Source organism: Melospiza georgiana, chromosome Z, assembly GCF_028018845.1.
Source record: "Melospiza georgiana isolate bMelGeo1 chromosome Z, bMelGeo1.pri, whole genome shotgun sequence".
NCBI classification, from domain to species: Eukaryota; Metazoa; Chordata; class Aves; order Passeriformes; family Passerellidae; genus Melospiza; species Melospiza georgiana.
Genome location: NC_080465.1, coordinates 34,259,391 through 34,285,596, shown reverse-complemented (window position 1 = coordinate 34,285,596; position 26,206 = coordinate 34,259,391). Strand labels below are relative to the sequence as shown.

General features: G+C 33.8%; 1 protein-coding gene across 1 annotated transcript in view; it reads left to right on the top strand.

The window, feature by feature from the left end:
• CCDC171 (coiled-coil domain containing 171) overlaps nucleotides 1–26,206 on the top strand; it is a 153,982-nt gene that overhangs the window by 69,290 nt on the left and 58,486 nt on the right. Inside the window, exons 16-20 of the mRNA XM_058044445.1 lie at nucleotides 1,546–2,050; nucleotides 2,795–2,911; nucleotides 7,863–8,089; nucleotides 8,766–8,945; nucleotides 10,623–10,808. Coding sequence (XP_057900428.1) covers nucleotides 1,546–2,050; nucleotides 2,795–2,911; nucleotides 7,863–8,089; nucleotides 8,766–8,945; nucleotides 10,623–10,808 — 1,215 coding nt within the window. The remainder of the gene's footprint in view (nucleotides 1–1,545; nucleotides 2,051–2,794; nucleotides 2,912–7,862; nucleotides 8,090–8,765; nucleotides 8,946–10,622; nucleotides 10,809–26,206) is intronic.

Here is a 26,206-nt window from a genome sequence, read left to right as displayed (position 1 = left end):
TGTAAATAATGCAGTAGCACTGAAAGTATTGTCCATGTTCATACTTTATTTCAGCATAGTAAAGTGACATATGTGGCCTGTTAATTGCATTTTGAAATTAAATATTTTAGTGGCCTACTCTATTTTTGTATGGCTTGAAGTATTTTAATAGCATTACAAATTCTTTCCCTTCCAAAAAAATTATAAAATATTTATTTGGTCAAAGACATTTTGAACTGACTAGGGTATATCTCTGTAGAAGCGTGGAATCTTCTATTTTCATTCTAGGGATAGCTGTGTATATTTTTTTCCCTTTTTGCTTGATGGAGGAGGTAAAAGAAACTAGGGTGCCTTGCTCACCACTAGTTGGGACCTGTACCAAATAGAATGCAGGAGAATATGGCTGGATAATACCATTTTGCTTCTTTTTGGACCACTGCTACAGGAATAATATCACTCTGTGTTCAACGAAATTGTCCATAGCTCTAAGAGAGGCATCTGAAACTTAAATAAAATCCTCAGTTTTCATCATCGTATGGACATGTAGTTGCATCCATGTTTGCCTTTTTGTGACCATGTGTTGTAGCTGAAGTATTAGCATTTAACTTGAGCTTATGCAGTCTTTGTGAGCAGTGCCTAAAATTTATTATCTCCCTATACCAGTGGAGCCTGTTTAAATGTAGTCACTGTTTCAATCACAGCAGGCTTTTATGCATCAAAAACCCAGTTTAAGTCTCAGAGGTCACTTAGAACTCTCAGTGTAGCCTCTTGATTCCCGTACTGCAGTCTGCATCCTCTAACTGTAGTCCTGGCGTTTCCTGACTTGTTACCATCTTAATTTCTCTATACCAGCTTGCTATTTTAAATCTCCCTCTTTCCCTATTTCAGGGCATTTAGAGGAAAAAAAATGTTCTGCAACTTAAAAAAATCTATTATGGTACTAGGCAAAATAAAAACATCTGTATTACACTGTTCTTTTGAAAACTCACTTCTGTATGAGACCTAATCAATCTGTGAATATATAAGTAGGGGGTTGATTACAAAGTAATTAAGAGATCACCTTTACTTCCCCTTTTCCAGCTGCTGCCAATCTGTCTACGTTTATGTTCCAGAGCCTTCCTTATTTTTTTCTTCTCCCTTATACTAACTTTATTTCTTCTTTGTAAAGCAATGATCTTTCTTAAATTGGAGCATGTAATTCCTTTCTAAGCAATTGTTGTTAAGTCAGCTGATAAAACTGCATTGTGGACAACCAGGTGCAGGCTATTGGAGTACTAAGGGTTATCATCAGGAACTAGGAATCCATTTGTAACTGAAGACTGTGCAAACTTTACTTTGTTATTTTGTTTTCATGTATTTCATTGTTTAACAGTTTTTTAGGAGAGATAGTTTTATCATCATTACTAATAATATTTGTTCCTTTAGTGTGTTACTTGAATGTGAAGAAAAAAGAAAGTATTTTCTTTTATCTTTTGTCTAGGTAAAAATGATTTTGTTAAGTAAAAAACTTTTCGCTTAATATTTCTTCTGGGTTTTTTTGTTTGGTGTTTTTTTCTCTTACCCCAGGAGTACCAAGAAGCAGCAGAGAAAAATAAGGAAAAAATTTATGTCCTTGAAAAAAGTCAAGAGAAATTGGCTCTTGAAAACATTTCTGTGAAAAAGATGTTAACACAGTTTCAAAAGGAGCATTCCTCCCTCCTGGCAGCCTGTGCACTACTGGCAGGGGCCCTGTATCCTCTGTATGGCAGACTGTGTGCTATGTCTTCCCAAAGAGACCTTCTCCAGGATCAGGCGAACATTTATGAATTAGTGAACCAGAAGATTAGGACCTTAGTTCTTGCTCTCTCTCATGATAAGGAAAACAATCAGGATGAAGCAAAACTAAAGAGAAGAAAATCTCAGGGCCTGATTTACGTATTCCGAAGAGCTGTGATTGCAGTTTTGGCAGCCAACAGACTTAAGGTTTTAGCACAGTCTTCTAGTTCCCTCTTCACCTGGACAAATGGCTTAAAAGAAGGCATTGGAATTCCTGTTTGTGTAGGAGAATACAAAGGCAAGCGTAATCTGTTAAGTAAGCTGATTTTTTTCTTCTTTTATAAATGTTGTGTCAAAAGACATGGCTAGTGAATAACATATAGTAATATTATTTATAATAGAGTGTAAATACAAATTTAATGACATTTTAACAAATGTAATTTCTGAATTTGGAACTTCTAGATAATTTGATGCATGTAATTTCCCCTAAAATGAAATGCTTTGTCTGTTTGACAATGCAAGTAAAGTTGCAACTACACACATGAGTTCCCATGGTTTAATACCCTCAATATTTGCACCGTAGATTTCAGAACTAGGTCCTACTGCATCTGCCCTATGTGATAAATTTCTTGAAATGTTCCTACATTATTTGCCACTGACATTATTTTTGAGAATGTGTATTCTTTTAGTAATAACTTGTAGTACTTATTTCCTATTGAAAAATGCGAAAACATTTCTTACTGATTCAGGTAAAATATTAATTTAAGATTTCTGGATTTCCTTTAGAGGAAATACATATACTCTTAGTCCCTTTCTGTTACCAAACCAGCTTATGTATCCCTCTACAAGGAAAAATGGTATAAAAAATGCTTTTGAAACTAGAAGATTCATCTATTTTTCTGGTTTAGTGCTAGTGGAAGGAAATTTAATACAGTCTAAATTGTCCTGAAAATAGTCTATGGCTTATGAACTTTTAGCTTTAGTCAGTTTCTGAAAGAGAAAGTAGTGTGCCTCATTTAAGTTATTGAGTTATATTGGTAGCTACAATTCTATTCCATAGGCTGTGAAGATGAAGAGCTTAACTGTGTGGAAGCACTCAGCTGGTTTGCTAGTTCCAACCTCCTTGCTGCAATAATCAGTTCTGTCACTGAATTGCAGGATGTAGTCAACAAACCAGGTAATTTTAAAAATATAATCTTGTAGTTGAAAATTAAAAACATAATCAGGGTGGTTGCATCATCTCCATTTTTAGGATTTATTTAAACTATTCTAGATCAAATCTCCTGAGAGCTGTATTGATGGAACAGATTGAATTTTCTTTAATTGGTGATGTGATACTTTATCCTTCTGGTATATAGTCATGGGAACAGAAGGCTGGAGAGTGCTTTTAGAAAGCATTTATATCATTCTGCCTGTTTGACTGTGAGATATTAAAAATAATCTAAACCACACAAATAGATATTTGGCTAACCTGTTTTTAAAAGCTTAGCCTAAAAAGTAGGCTAACCTTTTAAATTAAGTAACTCTTACAAGGTTCTTGTAAGAACCTTGAAGTAACTCTTACAAGGTTCCCAGTTATCTTCTTCATCTGGTCTAATATTCAGGAAGTGTTTTCCTGGAGCTCAACCTAATATTTTTTTCTATGAAGAAAATCTATGTTTTTATTTGATTTGTATATTTCTTAAGTACGGGCTCTAAAACTGGCACGTCTTCAACTTGGGACATTACAGCTGCTGACTGAAAGGAAATAATTTCATACCGTGTTTTATATTATATGAATTTAGTAGTTCCAAATCTGGAAAACAGTGAATTTCATGGATAACATTTCCATGTGCTTTATTTGCTATCTTACAGTTTTGGAGAGAGAAATAAAATGCTCTCAGTTTATACAATGCATAGCAGTCCTTATTTTATGTCTCTGCAATGTTTCTTCTCTAAGTTTATGTTTAATTAGGTATGTGTCTAGATTTCCTAATTTTCCCAGTCTCTGCTTGTATAGAATTCTACAATGCCTATGAAAAATTGTAGTGTCAGTCTTTGGAAATATCACCTCATGATTCCCAGCTGTTAACTATTTTGCTTTATTTATTTGCAGCGAGAACTGACCTAAGAGTTTGCTTGGTTCTCTGCATTGCTGCCATCCTTAGTTCTTCAGTAAACTGTAGTTTTAAAGTACCAGCACTTCTGTCACAGAATAAAGGATGTTTAAAGAGAGATAATTTATATGAATAAATGGAAGTAGCAGGACAGTAATAAGATGATTCATTTCCCAGAAGCCTAAATAACAAACCGATCCCAGAAGACGCTGAAACAAAATTGTTTTGATTCAGTTTCATAGCTTTCTTCTTTGGTCATCCTGTTTTCAGTAACTTAAATTTATATCCTTACAAAGCGAAGTTTGAACTGTATTTCAGAGTATTTACAGGGTTTATACTGCAAGTCTTCCTGTGTACAGAGTATTGTGTAGGAACAGCAAATTGAAGAAGAATTGAGAGAAATGGAGCAGCAGCATGGATCTGCTGAAGCGACTGATTACAATACCTTAAACATCATGATATTTTGGCAGTTTGAACAATATGGGAATTCTACTGGTCTCTATTTACTAGATATCTCTGCACTCAACACAGGCTTGATTTTGAGAATTAGGAAGAACGATGCTGGGAATGTTATGACCACAGTCAGTTTGGTGATTCTTTAATATCTTACATCTATTTAAGTAATTTCCACAGAATCTCAAGGTCTATCTGCTCATGTTTTACTTGGAATTCTGTTGCTCATGAGATCAAGTCTCCTAAGAATTTTTGGGTCAAAAAATAGTAATAAATAATTTAAAGTTTGATATGAAATTTCCAGAAGTGTTGAAGTAATTAGGCTCTGAAGGAATATATTAAAGCTTCCACATTTAGAAAATTACATTTGTTCTACAAGTAATAGTTTAAGTAGAACTTAAATCTTCAAACTTGACTTCAATTATGTTGAATTTCTTAAAAAATTATAAATAGGCAATCCTTTAATGTCTTTAAATAATGGCAGTTCCGGATTAGACTATATGTCACAGGAGAGAGTGCTACAAGAAGGTGCTGTCTGGATCATCAGGATAGAATGATTCAGTGTCTTAGAAATTATGTTTAAAAATGGCTAGGGTCTGGGGAACCATTTGAGGCACCTTTCTTAGTCTTTTAAATAAGTGGTTCTGTTTTGACATTGATGATCGTTTCACTTTATAGTGTTAGTTAGTTTGGGACTCATTCCAGCATGCCTTGGAATGATCTCTTTGCTTCAGTTTCAATGCAAATTCATTGCAGTGTTGGAGTTTTTTTGTTTGTTTTGGGTTTTTTTGTAAAGTTAGATTTTAGGTTTGTTTGAACAAAAATCTGTACTGTCATAAACCAGAGATGGTAACAGCCAAAGTTTTCACTACAAATATCATCAACTGTTAAATATATAAAGTTTTAGAAGTTTGACATGAACATTTAAGTCTTGCATAGTACAAAGTTAATCCTGCTGACTGGTGTTCAATTTCACCAAAACAGAATAAACAAGAATTGTTTTTTCATCTTTCAGTGAAGTAATATTTGACACTTTTTTTCCATTTACTTAATGTAAAACTTAATTGCTTTGTCGTATACCTGTATTTGTGTTAATAATTTCTTAGAGACATCATAAAGTACATAATTTAGCACATAATTTAATTTTTATTGTAATTCTTTCATCCTTCATGGCAGGTACTTAAGATATATATACTTAAACAGTCTATTATCCTCTCAGTTATTATAGCTACAGTTCCTTGTGGAACTGATTTATGTTTTCATTTTATCTTTCAAAGCAATCAGTAACTTCCTTCAAAATATTTCTGTCTATTTAGTCAAAGCTACTCTTCATAAAAATAATGGAGGACATGACTATTTATTGCTATCCCAAGAAAATGCCTTAAGCTGTGATCAAGCTGTGTCAGGGGAAATATAGGTTGTATATTAGGAAGAAGTTTTTCACAGAAAGAGTGATAAAACACTGGAATGGCCTGCCCGGGGAGGTGATGGAGTCCCCATCCCTGGATGTGTTCAAAAAAAGACTGGATGTGGCACTCAGTACCATGGTTTAGTTAAGGTGTTAGGGCACGGCTTGGACTTAATGATCTTTAAGGTCTCTTTCAACCTGGTGATTCTGTGATTCTGTGATATCTTGAACTGTGCTGGTTAAGGGGAGTGCTTGTTGAGAAGTGGAATGATCATTTGAAAATGCTACAACAGATTTGTCTGCATTATTATTTTAAATTTACTTTTGATACGTTTAAACATGAGATTCTAGGCATAGGGGAAGTGCTGCCATGCTAGGTACTGCACATATGGAGAAACAATATGTGCTTCTGACAGGCAAACAATATCTCATAACCTGAGACAGCAAGTGGAAATACTGGGAAAAGCAAAGGAACAGTAGCTCATTGCGCTCCTTTATTCTATATATTCCAAAAATCATGGCAAAGGACAGTTTTTGAGAAGGTTTTGGCATCAGCTTACATAGAAGGCCATAAAAATGTTCTAGTTTTAATTTTAGGTTAATTTAACTAAACATTCAACTAGTGAATGCATTCTGACCGGAGAATTGCAATAGCAGTTTTTTCTGGGTATGAAAAGAATAATTTTTTTATTGCAAAGGATGTTTAGTTAGTTGAAGTGCAAGATAAAAATGCCTCGTCAGATTTTTAACCTCAAAGGTGCTATTTTAGTCATGAAGAAAAGACAGATCTACTAGTCACTGTAGTTATGGAGAGCGTGTACTCAAAAATGATACTCCAATTAAGCACTGGCTTCATTGGAGTGGTGCTATTTCAAACCTGAACAGGAAAATGGGTTTGAAAATAAAATATTTGATTTTATCATGTGCTTTTTTTGTTATTGCTTACAGATAAATCTCAGCCTCACATGTAAATGATCTTCTTTACAATGAGATTTGTAATAAAAACACATCAATAATCATGTTCTGTTTGCTTTGTACCTCTGGCTTTTTCCCTCACAGTCTAACAACAGAAATTCTTTAACTTAAGCCAGGGTTATTTTTTTCTGTTTATACTCTTAAGCAAATATTTTAGTTCACTGCAGCAACTGGAGATCTCCTGTACTACTGAATGTAAATAAGCTCTTCCATGCTTGTCATCTTACACTGATAGTATCATAAGACAAGTAATGACAGATTAAGACCTGCCTAGCAGAGGGAAAACTAAATTACAAGACTTTTATTAAGGCATAAATAAACCTATTAACTGTTATCTGGAATACCAATTAGTGGAAGGAGCACTGACAATTTTATTTATCAACATTAAACACAATTATTAATTACAGACCTGACGAATCTAGCAGTAAGCGGACATGTTGGGTGTGCTGGGGCCTTAAGTCCATTATATGAGAAGGATGATTACCAAAATCCTGTGGGGAAATACGTAATTGTAGCTGTAAAATTTTAATTGCCTTGAAATAAGGTAAATTATATTCTCCTGTCTCAGAATATAAATAGTATGGCATTAAGGTACCAAGCCTCACTAATTTTGAACAGCAAATGATTTAGACATCTGTAGAGGGGAGGGAGGAAAAATCAGGAAACCCTCAGAAGTTTGCATTGTAAATATTACAATAAAGTGTTTCACCGTGTGCTATTACTTCTGACTTATTTGACCTGACTTCCATTTGCTTGCATTTGTCTTGCATGTTTTCTGAATTACAAAATTAGAACACTAAAGTCTTTAGAAAGGATGGTACTGGAGAACATGATAACAACTGGACAAGTAGTCTGTGACAAAGAAATCCTATTCTTTAGAATCTTATTCTACCCTCCCATTTGCAAATTGATAGGATTAGGATTTTCATTTCTAAATACACAATTTGTCTTCAAGTCTCTCTCTGAAGTATTCCTTTGAACTCAATCTTCTAGTCCTTAATGGAAAATTTCTATTGAGTAGCTTTAAGATCTTCTTTATTGTGGTTTCTTTCACTGAAAGAAACTGAAACTAATAACCTACTTGATGTTTCTTTTCTGTGTTTTGATTTGGGTTTTGTTGTTTTGTAGGGGGTTTTTTGTTTGTTTGTTTGTTTGGGGGTTTTGTTTGTCTGGTTTTTTTGTTTTTTTTTTTAAAGGTACAAAGTCCTGGCATTCTGGAAAGTTACTGTTAAATGCAGCCAGGAATTCATTTTCAAAACTTATGGACAAGCTGAGTGTTATAATGGAGACGGTTCCGTTAGACCACTGCAAGTGCATTACTTATCTGGAGAAAGACTCCTTGGTGCAGAGCCTGGCTCATGGACTCAATAAAATAAATACCCAGGCCCTGGAAGCTGGATTGTGTGACAGAGTATCCAGTATGGTATGCATAATTATAGTCCTACTTTATGTAAGCAGTAGGTTCATGGTCTAAGTGTTGGGATGAAGCTCTCTGGATAGCAACATAATTTTGTTTCAGTTTTTGAGACTGTTACATTGAACCATTACAACTATGTAGACATCAGATTCCCAACACCCAGAAGCATTAGAGCGCCAATGTACTTTTTCTTTTATGTCAAAGAATTTTAAGAAGATATTTGATGTATCTAAGAAAAGGGGTTTTTAAAGTTCTTTCAAAGTTGTATTTGCTTTGTAAGAACTAACTTGCTTTTGGCTTCAATTAAATGTTACGGAGTTGTTTCTTTGTTGTGGTTTCTTTTTTGGGGGGTTGGGGGGTGGTGTTTCCGTTTTTTCGTGCTTTGCGTTCCGTCTTTCAGTAAAGATAGCCTTTTCCCTATAATCAGAGGGAAAGGAGAAACCTGAAATAATTGGTCTTTTATTGTGGGCCTTACATTAAAATAGTACTTTCTTGAAAACAGAATTTTCAGTTACCCTCAAGAGTACGAAGGAGAAACAAGTTCACATTTTGCACTCATGCAGCTTAGAGATGATGGACAACATGAGAGTTTTGTCCAATTTGCTTGGGTATTACATGTGACTCTTCTATTGATAAAATAGTTCATGTTAAAGCATATAAATGTCTTTCTGATTATTAACAGAAAAACATAGAATCCTTGCAGAAACAAATATTTGAATTTACACAAAGACTACATACAGCAGAAGTGGAACGCCTCTCACTGCGCCTACAACTTGCAGAATTCAAATCAAATTTCAGTGAGATAAAAAAAGAAGCAGACAAAGCACAGAGGCTGCAAGAGCAATTAAATACGCTTAAGCAAGTAAGTATATTTGATTTAGAGGTGACTGCTTATAAGACATGTTTGTATGTATTCTTTTGAAAATAAGTATAAAATCATTCTAATATTAAAAGAATTTTCCAGAAGATTTGCATTGTAAGGGTCACTAAACTAGAAGTCAGATGTGTTTAGAAAGGCTTCCCTTCCCCAAGAGTTTCATTTTGATTTGTAGAATGAGATGCTCTTGTAAATTATATGTTTGGTCTTCAGCAACCAGGTTTTCTTCTGTGTGTTGAAAATGTTGATGTGATTTATATACCCCAAAAACATTTATAGATCTCATTTCAGCAGATTAAAGTCAGCTGCCATGAGGGTATTGAATACGTGCGTTCATGAGAACTTCAAGAAGTATAAACTCTGTGTGGATATTACTGAATATTATGATAGACATTTTTTTGTATCTTTGATGCTGGGTTACGACCTGAGCTAATCAATGCAAATTTTAGTGTGGCTGTTCCTCTGAAGGACTAAGTTTATGGAAGGGGAAAAAAATGCTGTCTTCTACATTCCTGCTAGCATGTATGCACCAAATTCCTCTGACTCCTAGCTGTCACTGATTTATTTACTTAAACACAGTGCATTCGCTAGCCTGTAAATAGGTTGTCCAACAGGAGCAAGAGGACACAACAAAAAGGTTCCTTAACTGCTTGAAACCACAGTATTGTGACTAATAGACATGGTAATTGAGGGGTAATGGTATTTGGTGGGTTCTCAGTTAGACCCCTGTCATATGTACAGAACTGTGTCTTCAGCCCTTGGAGGAGAAGAAACTTGTTTTGCTTTAGCATGCTGGAGGTTCACTATGAACCTTGCCTACTATGCTTATTTCTTGTAGGTTGCATTCAGAATTGAACATATGTTTGAACTATTTGAGATTGTTAATGGTTAAGAATTAAGAATGGTTAATGAATACATGTTCAACAAGTACACTGTACAGCTAAAACAGCTGTGGCCTAGAAAAAGCTGTGTTTTCTGTAGCTGTGACCTGATACTGAAGCATAGTTGGTAGACTCATCAGTGTGTCCCAATCAAGATACTTCCAAGCAGAGAGTGTTTAACAGATAATGTCAAATCAATTCTTCTTTCTATTCCTAGCTGGTAAAATATTGGTTTTTCTTACTCAAACAGACAAAATTATATCTGCTTATCTTCAGTTTTGCTCATACTGAGTTTTAATGCTTACAGTTCTGGGAAAATTGGAAGAAATTATCACAGTTTAGATTGCCATTCAAGTGTTGACAATTATTTTGCTTGAAGAACTATTTTGTTTTTCTGGAACGCTTTTGGAAAGTGAGAAAGAGTTCAGGAAGATGTTTACAAGGATTGACAAGATATGCACTAAAATGTGGGACATTTATCTGCATATTTCCTTCTAAATATTGGTTCTTAGCAATCTAGGGTGTTAATTTGAATAGAATAGCAAATGCATACTGTTTACAGTAGTCTGAATGCTGTTTTGAAAAAATACAGTGAATAAAGTTGTCTGGCCATTTCATTGCTTGGTGGTCTGTCTTTGAGTTAAAAAACCTAAATAAATAATAACCTTTAGCATACTTTTATTTTAGAATTTAATATGCTCCCAAGTGGAACTTGGGAAGTCAAGTATGTAAACAGGTAAGTATAGTTACATAATCAAACACAATTTATTTTTCTTATCAGAAATTAATCACCCATGAGAGGTTTGAAAGTGTATGTGAAGAATTAAATAATGCATTACATCGGGAGCATCAGGCACAATTGCTTTTGAATGAACAAGCACAACAGCTACAGGAGTTAAATAATAAACTAGAATTGCAATCCAGTGAAGAAGCAGATAGAACCCAAGTCTTAAGTGAATCTGTAAAGGTAAGATGATTAGGCACTAATTAGGCACCTGAAATTTTATTTTTGGTGAATAAGCCAAATGTCGTAGTTCTTGTGTAAAAAAAATGTAAATGCAACATACTACATAGCCAATTGAAATTTTAGGGTACTAAGAAACACTTTCAAGATTCTTCAATGTATAACATCACTTTTCTGCTCTTGAAACTGGGTGGTGTGCACTAATATATGTGAAGTGTGTGAAATTTATAGGAGACATAAGTGACAGATCTAGCTATCACAAGGTGTTTGCAATTTATAGAGAAAATAAATTAAAAAGTACAGGGGTACTTTGATTTTTGATAGAGGTCACAATAATATTTTAAAACCTGCATTGTCTGTTTCCTGAATATAATCTTAGGATGGAGCATACATTTGTCAGTTTGGAATATGTGAGGTGACAATAGAGATATATCGTTTTTTCATCAGAATTTAGAACTTTCTGTAGATGTAATGAGTAATGAGGGAAAAGATGATGTTATCAGAATCTCTGATGACAAACAAAGGAACAGAGAGAGTATTTGAGGTATTTGAACAGAGAGACTATTTTAGGTATTTGAGAGTATTTGAGTATTTGAAACCAGGTGGATATCTAACATGGGAAGAGAGAAAACTTTGTGATGGCAAGTCAGTAATGGGTGGTGACCTGAGCTCGACAGCTTTTAGTTATTTTCTATTTAAAGCAAGCTTTGCTGCTTGTGTCTGCTCTTCAGCCCTACTACTGTCTTTTCATCTCCCAGTTTTCCTCTGTGAATTGATAACTGAGCAAAGGGACTGCTTCACCCAGATTTTGAGAAATACAAGCACTTGTAATTCTGAGAGAGGAAGTGTCAAGCAAGAGGAGAACCAAAATGATTCCAGCTGCAAAAACAGTAGGAATGTCATAAATATTGAAAATATTACAATGAAAGTACATGTCAAAGAGGATGAGTTGCAGCAAAGTAGCGATTTCAAATGATGTATAGTGGAGGATGCTGAAGGAAGTTGTTAAATTTATTAAGGAGTGTTTTCACTGGTGTTATTATTTACTAAAAATTCCTTACCTCACTAAGGCTAAAAGACCGTGACATTTCCAATTTACCTGTTGGTTTCTGTAGGTTTTTTTTTCCTCCCTCACAATTCCCTAGTCTTAGGTGTTTCACTTGATAAATAGCTAGTGTTTTCAGTCAGGTTACTTGTTAATACTATTGCTATTTTCTTTCTGATATAACTGCAGTGTATATATAAGATGTTTGATTTCTTTGAGATATAAGGTGTTTGATTTCTTTGAGAAATGCTTGATTCGAGATTTTTAAATGGCTATTAGGAATATAAAGAAGGCAACGTCTAGAAGACAAATCGTATTTGAAATCTTAATTTCTGTCTACTTTTTGTACATTAATACATGTTTTTTCACAATGTTTTACTTGTCTAAAACACATGTTTTCATTTGTTCAGAGACTGTGAAGAGAAAGGTCAATTGTAGGCAAACAAAATATAGGAAGAACTTTTAAACAAATAGGTTACATAGATTATTGGATACTGAATTACATTTCACAGCTTCTGGTTTTTATTAATTGAAGGCTACATACAATTTTTTTTGAGACAGTCATGATCCTGAAATGCATCCTAATTCTGCAGTTCTTTAACAGTTGTTTGCTACTGGAACAACTTAATTTAGTGTAAAATGCTTGGTTATTGCTCAAATCTTTCAAGATACAATGCAATGTAATAATATAGGTGATAGAATAGAGGCAAAGAACATTGACAAAATAAACCTTAGGGCTACAGTTTGCTACTGACAGGTAGACTGGTTTGGTTTATTACTTCGTAAGTATCAATCCTTCCCATTGAGGAGTTTTAAACCAAATTTAAATTGTAGGCTTCTTACTCTGTACTGTTCCTCAACTTAGAAAATTAATTGATATACTTAATTTCTTCATAATATTTACTACAAAATGTAGCACAAAATTGCATTTTTGTTGTAACGGCATGTATCTGTGACTGAATCAAAAAAGGAGACAGGAAAGTTGTGGTAACATGTCAAAACATGATAAATATCTTGTGGTCCTTGATTTTTTTTTAGTCAGGCAGATACAATTTTATAATGTATGCATCCTAAATCATCATTTCACCTTCACTTTTTATCGTTGTTTCTACAATTCCAAACCTGTGTTGTATAAGTACTTTCAAAATTCAAGTGGCCGTCTAATATAATACATTAATACCAAGGAGTAAAAGTGGTTCTTAAATTTTGAGCCCTATATATTTTGGTTTTTAAAATTAAAGAAAAATTCTCTTTTCTTTCCCACAGTTCACCACCACCCAAGCTTGTTCATGCCTTTATTCACAACAGGAAGAAATGGTCTCTGCCCTGGCATCTTAATTGATAGACTCTTTTATTTAGCTTTGTTGGGTTTTGTGACTTAATGTGTTTGGGGGTTTTGTGGGGCTTTTTGTAGCTTTCATTTTTCAGTACAGTGAAACAATCTCATCTTTGCAATAATCAACCTTGCCCTTGTAAAACAGTGTTCTTAAAATTGTATCGGGTTTCAAGTGAATGCTTAAATAATACAGAAAAAGAAGAGCATTTTTACTGTTGCACTGTAAAAAAACAAAATATAAAATAAATGCCTCCATCTTTATTTTAAGATATAAAATAATATTACTTGTATAGACTTCAGTGTATATAAAAATTTGGTGAGTGTGGTGGCATACAAGTAAGGTCAGGTAGATAGACATGGTGTGAAAAAAAAATAGACATGCTTTGCATTCTTTAATCATAAATTTTAAACAGGTAAGAAGAAGAAAATTAAAATATTAGATACTTCTGCTTTTGATAGCTTATTTTTAAACTTATTCACAGTTCAACAGCAATCAGTAAGGAGATATTTTAGTATTCACGTACTTTCATAAAGTAGGCTTATTAAAGGAGTAATACTTAATTTCTTAGCTTTATCAGTTCAGATTTTAATCCTGTATATTTTTATCTTCTTAGTGGCATATACCATAGAGACATCCAAAGTAGCCAATTACATTCAAGGTCAGCTGGAACTAAGCAACTCTTTAACAGCACTTCTTTTTATTAGATGAGGTGAACCATTTGCTCTGGTTTCTTATTCTTTGAAGAGAAACTCTTACACAAATAACGTAAACAGGTATCAATAACAGACATATTTTTAATTCCTAATACCAGCTGGTCTTAATCAAGTAAAGTATTTATGTTTCTTATTGATATGCACAGCCTATATATTTATTTCTTTTTAGGTATGGTAGTACCTGTATATTTTTAAGGTTCTATTTATGGAACAATTTCTATAAATTGTTAATTAATAGCTCCAGTGCAATAGATGTTAAATCATATAGCTTGATACTGATATGCCTCAATACAAACTTCAATACTTGTTTTAAAAGAAGGTACCCTAAATTTTGGGTTGTTTAATCTGGTGAGTTTAGTGAAGCTGTGATTAGTTTGTGACAGAATAAAATTATGAGGAAAAAAAATTTCATACAGATGCTTTGATAACACTCACAAAAAGGTGTTTTCTGGTGGGAAGATCTGAAGTGTTCTTTTCAATACCTATGTCATTCAAATCATACATACATATTCTTTGTTCAGTGCATCCTTCACTAAATAGATATATCTGAATTTACTAGATTCAGATGAAGATTGGGATTTCTCTGTTTGTTAGAAGTGAATGTTTCTCTCAGCAGGCTGTCTGTTCTTGGGTGAATTTGAGGTGAAAATGATACACAATTTTCTGCTTTTAATTGCTTTTCTTCTTCATATATTTATAGACATATATTTTCTCTGAAAGACCATTTCAAATATTTACACAATTTCTTTTACTAATACCACTACACATACTTTGTGAGTGAGTTTTGCAGTTATTTATGAAAATGCTGCAGTATTCTAACTTGGAGAAAGGCTAAAAGACTTCACTTGCCTGAGGAAGATGAAGTGATTTTCATGCTCCTCAGAAAGATTGCATTAACAGTAAGAAACAGAACTAGGATTTGAGATTTTTTTTTCCTTTGACATCTTAAGTTGAAAAGATTGCTAGAATTTGGATGCACTGAAAGATACAGTTGGTTCTAAAAACTTGTTTGTCTCTTTGTCAAGAAACTGCATTTCTGTGTATTGCCGGATTAAATGTAAGGCTGTTCCTTAAAGAAAGCAATATAGCTGATTACTGCTAACATCTAACTTAACAGAAGATTTATATTAGTAAAATTTGGCATTTAAAGAAAAGCAAGCTCCCTCCTGAATAGGTTAGAAACTAAAATTCATAATTCATTAATTAAATGTGGGGGGTTGTTGGGGTTTTTTTTTTAAATTCCATACTGTCTATGTTCTGAACACCTAAATAACTTATAAAGTAGGTAGGAATGGATTAGTATTGTCAACTGCTGTGTTCTTAGTCGAAAGTGGTAATGTGTCTTCTTAGTACAATAAATAGGAGGTTAAGGAGATTTGTCAGGTACTTCAATTTGTGTTAACACTATTTGTAAAATAAATAGAACTGTTTATTCTGCTCTATTACATAACTTCCACTACTGCTAACTTCTTAGTCTTCAAATATTTATGTTACCTAGAAACTTGTCACACAGCTAGTCCTTTGTGCTATTTTTTTTTTATAGTTTGCAATGCATTGCATGTGGAATTTAGGTTTATGGGAAGGGATAGTCTTCCTTCTAGCAGCTGCTGTCTTTACATAATAGGAAGACACATAGATAGCACAAAATTGTGGGTTAGATCTGAGAGCTCTTTTTTGCAAAATGAAACAGAACACAGCCTAGATAAAGCCTGCACTCTACTATTATTAGTGAATCTGTGTTTCAGATCTCTGAACTTCACTTTAAATTTCATGCTTCTGTGGTGTGTTCAGGGAGTTAAATTCACTGAATCACAGGAAATACTCGCTTGGAAAGGATTTACAATGATCATCAACACCCAGCTTCTGGCCCTGCACAGGGCTATCCCTGTCACACCATGTGCCTGAGAGCACTGTCCAAATGCTTCTTGAGCTCTGTCAGGCTGCTGCTGTGGCCACTTCCCTGGGAGCTGTTCAGTGCCCAACAACAAATGAGTCAAGAACTTGCACTTAGATAGGTTTTTAAATCTGCCTATTTCATTTGCTCTGTATCTAGAACATTTATCAGTATTACATTAGTCTCAAGGGACTGAAGTCAGTACATGGTTTTTAGATTTGTTTTTGTGCTGTAGTCATCAATGAAGCAGCCAAGCAACTATCAACCAAGTTGTTGAAGGTCTGGATTAACTTAGTTCTCAGTCAAACTTTCTGGAAAATATGTAAGTAATGACCAGAATGGGAGGAGGAATAAAGTTAAAGTCTGTCAAAGTTAAAGTCAATGTGATTTTGAATTCATTGTATGCTTGCATTAACATGAAGGTCAATGCAACAATGCAAAATATTGTAGTATAAATCACACAACCATAATTTAATTGGAAGCTCTTATTTTGAAAGGATATTATCATTACTGTTGTGTTTCTGTTTCATTTCTCTGCATTTCCTCCTCTGTCCAGTTTTACAAGTTGAATGTCAGTTAATTTTTGAGCAATGTTAAGGTTTTGGAATTTGAACAATACATTGGAATTTGAACATGTATTTATACCAGGTGAACACTTCTTTTTTCCTAAATTATGCCACTATACAATATTTTATTGGTTGGTATTAAGAACGTTATTCATGTATATTATTTACTACCTTTATATAGCAAAAAAATGATAAAATTATATCCAATGCTACTTTACATTGGAAGAAGAATGAAAGTAATTGGCAATTTATTACATTTATGTTCAATCTAATCAGATGTAAACATTATTTATCTGATAAATAAAAACATCCCTAAGTAAGAAAAACTCTATTTTATTTTTAACTTGCTGAAGAGTTTAAGATAACTCTGAGAAAATGCTCTCACTCTTGAATCAATTTGTATGTAATTTAGACACTGAGAACACTGGAATAAGTCATGATTATGTAGCATCACTGTAGTTAATCTTTGAAAGCTAATCTTTGAAAGCTATGACCAGAAGTTGAATTCCAGGTAAGAATAGGTTACCCTTCTCCTGAAAATTATGGAATAGATTTGTTCATGCTAGTCTGATTCAATAGCCCTATTCAACAGTCACTTTATGAGTCATGCATTTACATGACACCTTGGGATTTTAGGTCTAATGTATGACTGACTGGCACAGAGTGAAATCCAGAGTGCTTTGGTGTTAATAGTGTGGTAATGTTGCCTATTTCAGAGAACTCTTTTGATCCTGAGTCTGTTTGCTGCACTATAGTATTAAAAAAAAAGATAAATCTGACATTCTGTCAAAGTTTAGATAAAGAGAAAAGATAACTTAAACAAAGTAATTGCACAAACCAGCACATTTTAGTCTTTTAAAAGAAGCTTCCAATATTTTCTGGGTATTTCATTTGTAGGAACTATTCACCTCCCCCTTGGGGAAAGGAGAGAATAAATGGAACAATATCAGGATCTAAAAGCTTAATGGTTTTATTTCTGCATTGTAATTATACTAATAAATACCTCTGTCCATGACCCTGGAATTTATAGTGCAGTGAGAAAGATTTATTGACAAGTAATTTGGAAGAAAAATGGGATTATTGTGTAATTACAGCATGTGGTTATTAAGCATATGTACTTTCATACCACTTTTTCCTCTTATTTCAAGACCTTCAACTATCTTTCAGTTTCCACTCAAAAATACCGAAAAGCTTCTTGGTAAATCCTGTGCCTGGGAGATCTTTGTTACATTATTGGATCAACTACAAAGTAACTGTGTTACCTTGAGATGTGCAGAGGGGATCAACAGATCTTTAAAACAGCATGAGATTTTTTTAAAGAAGGTGTTCTATACCCTATTTTTCCTGGTTGTATAGATATCAATGTGTAGTACTTTCTACTATACACATTCTGTATCTTCTTGTTATACAAGTCTTTTGTAGGTAGATTTCCTTTTTGCTGCTGTTTATTTAGGATATCTCCAGGGCCTCATCATTTTTCACCTGAGTCATGTTTTCCTATGTTCTCCCTTTCTCTTTGTGTGCAACTAATTCTGCAAATATCTTTGTTTCTTCTTGTCAAACCATAGGTAAAATCTTTCAAATAGCTATTGAAATATAATTAAACTCTTGGAATATAATTAAGTATGTATCTAACTGGCATAAGACTAAAACAAGAGATGCATTCCTTTGCACCTGTATTCCCTTGGCTGCATGCTATGACAGCAGCTGGGCCTATCCTTCATATAATTTGATCTTTTAATTTAATTTGATACTCCATTAGGTATTCAGTGGTTTTCAAGGGGAAAGTTTTTCAAAATTTATACCAATTTCAGCTTCCAAAATCTGTACCTATGCTGTCCTCTAGTAGAGCATGGAAGCTCTTCAAAATTATAGCAGGGCAACAAACTCAAAACAGATGTTATATTTTATGCAGCCTAATTTTTTGTGTTGTCTTTCACAATATGTATTTGTGAAAAATCCAGTGAGATTCTTGTTGCTAGATCATTTTACTTCTCAGTTAAAAAGACTTTAAAATGTTCCCAATTCTTTCTAGTTAAAGTAAAACCACCTTAAGTGTTGTATTTTGGGGGTTATGTTTGTTAGTATTTTGTTTTGTTTTGTTTGTCTGTAGACTTTTCGATAAGAAATTGAGTGATTTTATAATTATGACATTAAGATTCTCAATTCTAAGTAGCAGTTCCGACATTTCTTTATAAATACTACTTCATTGTTTATCAGAAAATTTCTCAAGTGTGAGAAGGAAGAAATAAGTGTTCTTAGAAAAAGTTAATAATAATATACTTAGTTTACTAAAATAATTGCTTGCATGGTATCACCTGGCGGTAGGCATATTTGTCATTTATAGTGAAGTAGGTAACTTTCCAAGTTTTGTACCATCATGGCGCCATTTTGTCTTATAGTTAAGAAATATACCAAAAGAGAAAAATATAAATAATAATTCAGTTTTCACTGAATTCACTGTCACTGTTTAACTTCCCTATTTAAGGATCTGTATTTGCTATGCTCAGGGAAACTTATACCTTGTTTATTAAGCTTTGTGTTCTCGTTTGGCACTTGGTATGACTCAAAGCATATCCAGAAGGAAGTGAGACATCTAATCAATATGTCTTTATAGCACTTTGATCTCCTTGCTGAATATTGGGATGTAATATATCTTTGATGCTTTTTCAATAGAATGATTTAAGAGTTGCCTTTTATGTAAGTTAAATTTTGTTTTACTGTATCTGGTTTTTTCTGCTAAGGTGACTACTCACCAGTTTTTAATAAGCGAAAGGATAGAGGTGACCTATATTGAAGAATAGACCTTTTAATATAAAATTACATCTTTATAAATTCTTTCTTAAATTTTGAGGTTTAAAAAGTAAAAGGGGTGTGTGTTTTCTCCCTGCCGGTACATCATGCAAGATGTAGCTGTCCTGATGGTCAAATAAAACATTAATGCACTTAATAAATTTGGGGCTCTGTGGAAACACACATACCTTGCATGTATGATTTGGTCAGAACTCATCTGAAGGGGAATGCAATATTTGAATGTAAATCATATAAAATGATAACTCTTTTGTGAAGCCCATGTTAATGTTAGTGCCATACTAAAAAAAGAGATTTGTCTAATTAATTAATTAATTAAAGAAAATAAAAAACTCTTTATGAAGCAAGATCAAATCTTTGCGTGGTACTAATTGACATTCTTGTCATTGCCCCTAATTCTTCAATGTGATGGCTCACATTAATGTACGCGTGTCTGGTGGAATTGTGCAGCAGCCTCTCCCAAGAAAGGGCTTCAGCATAAAAAAACTTAGCTGGGGTCACCAGTACATTGAGGTTATGGACAGTGTATTTTTGCACTCAGAACTGAACCTTAAATTCTATTTAGAAATTTCCTTTTAAACTGTTCTGAAGACTCCTAGTATTCCCATTTTTTAACCAGTGTCTGAAGACAGAGTACCATAATATTTGTTCTCAAATTTAGTTCTGAAGCAGAATGCTGTGTCATTTAGTTTGACTCAGATGACTTTTTGTCTGTGTCATGTATTCAGATTGTATTCCTTCTTAAATAAACAGTGGGAATTAAATTGTGGTTATTTACTTTGTAAATAAATTGTTGTCATTGTCAATGTTTTATTGCTGTTATTTCTTCTTCTTTCTGAATTGTTTTAACTGACTGTTACCATTCAGAAACATTCTAAGCAAATTTCTGATACAAAGCAAATGGAAGAGTATTTCTCGAGAACTTAAAATAGTCTCTTACAGGGCTTAGAAATGTCACTGGTAATGCAAGATCATTGAGACCAGTAGGACATGATCAGAGACAGACGGTTTGAAGCTGTGACTGATGAGAGAGGCTACAAATGAAATGCAAGAAATTGGTGCAATGTGTTGTGTCCTCATAGAAATGCAACTAAATATTTTTATGTATGTACATGTGACAGATTATTACTTTTAAAGTGAAGATGAAATCTAAGTGTTGGTTGTGTTTCTGCCTTGCATAGTGTGTGCTTATGTGCACATGTAGATAATGCGTAGCAAAATTACCAGTATTGCAGAGAGCAGTGCTACAGAGCAGCATCAGAGTTTGCTTGTAATATTAGTGCCTCATTTACAGGTACATGGCAGTTTTGAAAATTCATCTTTTCTAATGTAATCCAGGTGTAGACCATCTTTTTGAAACCTTGGAACTGTATCAACTATCAGGCTGAGAGACTACCAGGGTAAAAAGTGTAACAGTGAAAAACCCCATTATTCCTTTTTGGTGGCACTTAAGTATCTGATTTAGAGGCATGGCACTGCCAATGAACAGAAAATCTGCTACATATGCAGGGCTGAGTCTTTTCTAGTCTGTTACTGAAAAGGGCTAAATATTGTGGTGGGAGAGAAATTTGCATTTCTAAGGAGAAAAAAGAAACATCCGTCCTGAGGTAGTGTGTCAGAAATCGAATAAGGAGTGAATGATCATGTACTCATACCACCATGCACATGATTCCAAAAATTTATTCTCACTTAACTTCAAGGATTATTCTTAAAACTCATAGTGATAAAGCCTGAGTTTTTACAAAATTGTATTTGTCCTATTAAGTGATATAATCCTCTGCTGCTTTCCAGTAATACTAATTCACTTAGCTTAGTAGATGATTAAAATTTCTAAATTATAATGTGGATGGGTTTTATAATGTATTTTATCATTTCCCAAACCACAGTTTAAAAGTAGGTCTCAGTTGTTCTCTGTTGGGATTAGTGTATGTCTGAAAGGCCCAGAGCATCTTCTTATTCAAAAGGGTCTCCATCAACAGTCCATGAGGCTATAGGTTTTGTGTGGGAAGTTTATGTTTTGTAATTACTTCACTTTAAAAGTTTTGTTTAGTTTTACTTTGGAGCTGAATGAGCATATGATGTGTCCTCTGAAAGAGATTTTATTGTGTGAAATTATTCAGAAAAAGCTACTCTGTTTAAATTACTAAACTCTTTTAATTCACAATAACTTTAAAACATACACAACTCAATGACTTCACAAAGCATTTTCAGTCATATTTTGCTAAATATCTTGAGCTAATGCAGTTGAAAAATAGATTGTTTTCTTGTTGATCAGAATAGATTTTCCATTGAGAAATGTTTGCACTATAGCAAAGAGATATTAAACGTAGCTGAAAGTCTTTGAGGCACTCTAATCCAGCCTGAATCACTGCATGTGAGGTGTTTGAGGTGCCTAAACTTGCTTGGATGTCTAAGGGCTATGTTTCTGTCAATAAATGGACTGTTGTCTACACGTACATAGGTGATGAATGTCATTTGCTTTCATGACATGAGTGCCTCAAATTTCAAGTAAATTTTGTAAGAAAAATCTCTTACAAAATGTAAATGTATGGATTTTCCCTTCCCCATCTGTTGAATGACTCTCAAATAAAATTTTATTTAAATGTTTCTTAGAAGAAGCATAATTTCTATTTCTTCTTGATAAACAAAGATTCTTTTCAAAAAACATCCCATGGAATTTCAGCTGTATAGTTTGAGCTGATGTATTTGATTTGCATTGCAGTGGTGAACACTAAAAATATGGTAAACATTAAATATTAATGTAGCTTGTTGTACCTGTTGGATTTGAACCATTTGAAACTGCTCTAGGTTATGTGTAGACTTCTGGGGGGCACTCAGAGATCATTATATTTTCCAGCAATAATAACGGGAAGTGTATTTAAACTGCTGAAGGAATGGATGCTGGCTAAACTTTCTATACTTCTTTTCATTCCGAAATTTTATTAGTTGTAGGTGTAGGACAGCTTTCAGAATGTAGTTTTAAAAAGTAATATTTTGCATCTAAATAGAGAATATGCATATAAAATTTCATCTGAAAGAGAAAATCTTCAATTTCACAAATTAGTTCATTATACACATACTGCGGTGTATTTGCATATTTTGTACTGCTGTGTTGTGTCTGTGTAATTTAAATCTAATTTACTAAGCAGTTTGATCTAGCTTTAGTTGATCTTGGAAAATACAGTCTCAGTATAAATGTGTCACACATGCTTTGCATGAATTTAAACTGTATGACTGTCATTGTTCATCTGAAGTGATTGTCCATCTGTTATCTTTTGAATAGAGTCCTTTTTATGTGTAAAGAATTACAATATTAAACTTTGATTTCTTTTTGTAATGGGCTTTGAATAAAAAGTTTCCTGACTGCAAAACCTAAACTTGTTAAAGGAAGCTTGTGGAAGGACCAAGCCAACAGACAGCCAATGAGATTTTTCTTCAGTGCTATCAGTTGCTTGCTGTTCTCTCCAACAAATGTTTTTTCATGCTTAATTTGTGAGGGAAAATAGGTCAAAAATCTAAATGTCTCTAAAGGAAACCCCTTCTAAAAATTCTGATGAAAACTCAACTGATCTGTGAGAATTTGGCAGACTGGAGAGGAAGGAGTGCAGTGATGTCTGAATTAGCACCCGAATGCCTAAAAACCCGAGAAAGATAAATGGCATTTTACAGAATGTTAATAAATTGGAGTTTAGCTTCTAAGTTGGTTCAGAATCGCTTGTACTTGAAAGTGAAAGCTCAGCATCTTCACAGAACTGTGTGCAAACACACTAGGTTTTTAAAACCTTCATTCTTCTTATCACAGTTAGCCTCAACTTTCTAACAGTTGTAATTGTCCACAGAAAACATTTCAAGATAAATGCATTATCAGGTTTTGAAATTTTCTTATTTTTGTAAATACTAAGACCTGGGGGGCAAAATAAGGGCTATATTGTGGATTAAGTGAAATATCTCAAGGCTGTGCTTTTCTGATAACTGAACCTGAAGTGACCTTTCTCAGACACAATTACAGAGCTGTATGTTTTTCCTTTAATTTCATCAGGGGTTTAATTAGTATACAAATAAAACTTCCCTTATCTTCCTTTCTACCTAATTGGCTTGTCTTTGCTTATATATGAAGAATGTGAAAATGGGCTGTAATTAGGATGACCGTGTTAACCTTTTTTTCTCAAATGTACTGTTGCCTAAAGGCCTCAAAGCCTAAAACCAGTGCTTTGGATTATTGCTTTGCAATCACTATGGCTCTCCCATAGGTTTTCTCATGAGCAGAAGGGCTTTGGGTGCTGCAGGTTCCCACTGCTTAACGGGATCTTCATTCTTCTCCCCACTAAATGTTTATTGATTATCTCACTGCTCCACACTCAGCCTCCAACAACTTAATATCAGGTGACAGTCAGGAGAGTTCTCCAAGTAATTAGAGTGGAGCATTGAGGGAACAATTAGGAGCAGAGTTATTAAACTTGATTTATCCTATTCTCTCCTGAACACTTTCTTGGATATCAGAACATCACACTTTCACAATCTACCCTAGCTGAGAAATTAGTGGCTAACCTGCTGCTTATCATTGTTGCCTTGCTGCCTTGAGGCACACCCTCTTGGTTTCAGTCACTCAGCTGGAAATATTAGAGTCCATAAAGTTTATCAAGGGTTTTAATTAGATCAATCTGAAGAAGCAAAAAAAGAGGCTTACCAGCCATTATTTTATAATACACCACACTGTATTTGAACATTTCCAAGGCTTGACTTTAACCCACAGTAGCAAGAAGCTTCAAGTAATTGCTGAAACTGCTTTTGGAGTGCTAAAATCAGTTTCCATTTTGTTTAGATATTGCAGTGTTACTAGATAAAGTATTAATTCTTTAGAGATTTCTGTAAATAATGGGGTTCTCTTTGAATAGCTCTTTGAGCAGCTCTTCAGTGAGATACTTGATTTAACCATTTCTATAGTGCTTCATCACCAGCTAGCATGGATTGCTGACCATGCCCCTTAAAAAAGTTAGACCCTGCTATTGCCTCATTAATAGGCATGTGCTTGCAATGAGTAACCTAGGTTAGTTAGCAGCTCACAGAAGATTTTGACTAGTGGGTCTTTTCACTGTTCATGGTCAGTAATGAAAGATTTATGTCGGAGCCAACAACTCTTCTACCCCTGCAGATGGATAGCTATAATAAAAATAAAATAAATATGCATAATGTTCCTATTATCCTGTCTTTCTCTCCCATGACTGCTAGGATGCTGGGACCAAAATCCATTCAACAGCATCTGCATCAAAAATTTCTTGCATCAAAATACTAGCAGAAACTAATTAAAACCAGATTTTTCAGTCAGGTGGGAAGCTGGGTTGGACCAAACATTGGTAATAGAGACCTTGTTCTGTGTATAGAGACCTTCTATGTTCAAATATAGTCCATTTTTCAAAGGTGGGAATATGGGCAGGGGGTTACTTGACTTGGTTTTCAGAACTCTTTCCTCAGTGTTTAAAGCAAACAGTAAACAAAATAATTGGAAGAAGATAATGCTCTTTGTTTTTGAACCAGAGATGGATCCTTTTATCCATGCTAATCCACATTTCAGTTCTTGGAAATAAAATTTCTGAAAATCTGATAATTCACAAAGTCATCTGTTTAGACAGAGATTTGATTAGCTGCCAGTGGCTTAAGGGTAGAATTTCTGAAAACAAGGCTTCTGGTTTTGAATATCCTTGTGCAGTGGATGAATGCTATCTGTGTGTTTATCTTTCCTTAGGGGAAATATATCAGTTGTTTATTGAAAATAAAGACATAAGAGTCAAAATGGAATTATTCAACCTGCAGTCATTTGAACAAGAATAATATTAACATTTCTAGGTTTAGAGTTTCTTAAATAAACTTCAGGTTTTTTTCTTACAGTTGTGATTAATTTCAGCTTAGATTTTGTAAATTCCTTCACAAGTCTTCAAGTGATGGTGCTGTACCTTCAAAATGCATCACTGTTGAAGTACTGGTTGCCTTTTCTCTTTAGGAATGTAAGAAGAAGACTTATGCCAGTCCAGAGATGACAGTTTATTTTACAGGACTATGCAGTCCTTTGCTGTAGATTGTTATTTTATAGAAAATTTCTCTATCATAATGCTTTTTGAAATGCCTCTAACCCTTAAATAGGTCTGCAATTTCTTCAGGTTAGTTGAGTTTTCAGCACCCTCCAAATTTTTATCAGCATTTTATATATACTGTTCTTCACACTCATCCACAGCATAGTAGATCTCCATGTTCCAGAGTCAGGACATAGTACATCTCCATGTTCCACGATACTCAGGACATGTACTGAGTACAAATTATGCACAGCATTTTTGGAATTCAAGCAGAAAATATACCCATAAATTTTGAAAAAAGGGTGTGTAAGAGCTCAGTCTTGCAACTGTGCAGCCTTCTCTTCTGTATTTTAGGATCTATCAGGAAATATGCTATGTGTAAAAGTATGCTTATAACCACTGATTATAATTTCTTTCTAAAAAGGCAATTAACAGCTATAAGTGAAATGTAACATGTAACAAATTATGAAATCAAATTATTAATACTCCAGTCTATAAATGTATTGATTTATCCCAGCAGAAAGGACTAGAAACCAGCCAGATTCTATATTAATTAGTCCTGTGTGCTATTTTTCACCTATTGGATTAATCTGAATTGATTAAAGCATGTTGTGTTAATTCTATGCCAGAGAGAAATGTTTAGAAAATATATATACTATTTTGCATATTGGGAAACTAATTTTATAATAGTGAAAGCACCATAAAATAGATTGTACTTGATGCACTAACAGAGAGTATGAGATTATCTATTCTACTGAAATTTCTAAACTGTGTAAAATTTTTAAATAAATGTTTCTGTGTTTATTCCCTTTCATTGTGAATTCCTTTCTTTAATATTTATTTTAAATTAAGTTTTGTGAACATACTGTGTTCTTTAAAACTGTACTTTTGATACTTCCTTTGCGTTTAGATCTAATATTTGTAAATTTAGTACTTGTAGCATAGTGTATGTCCCTGCTTGATCAAA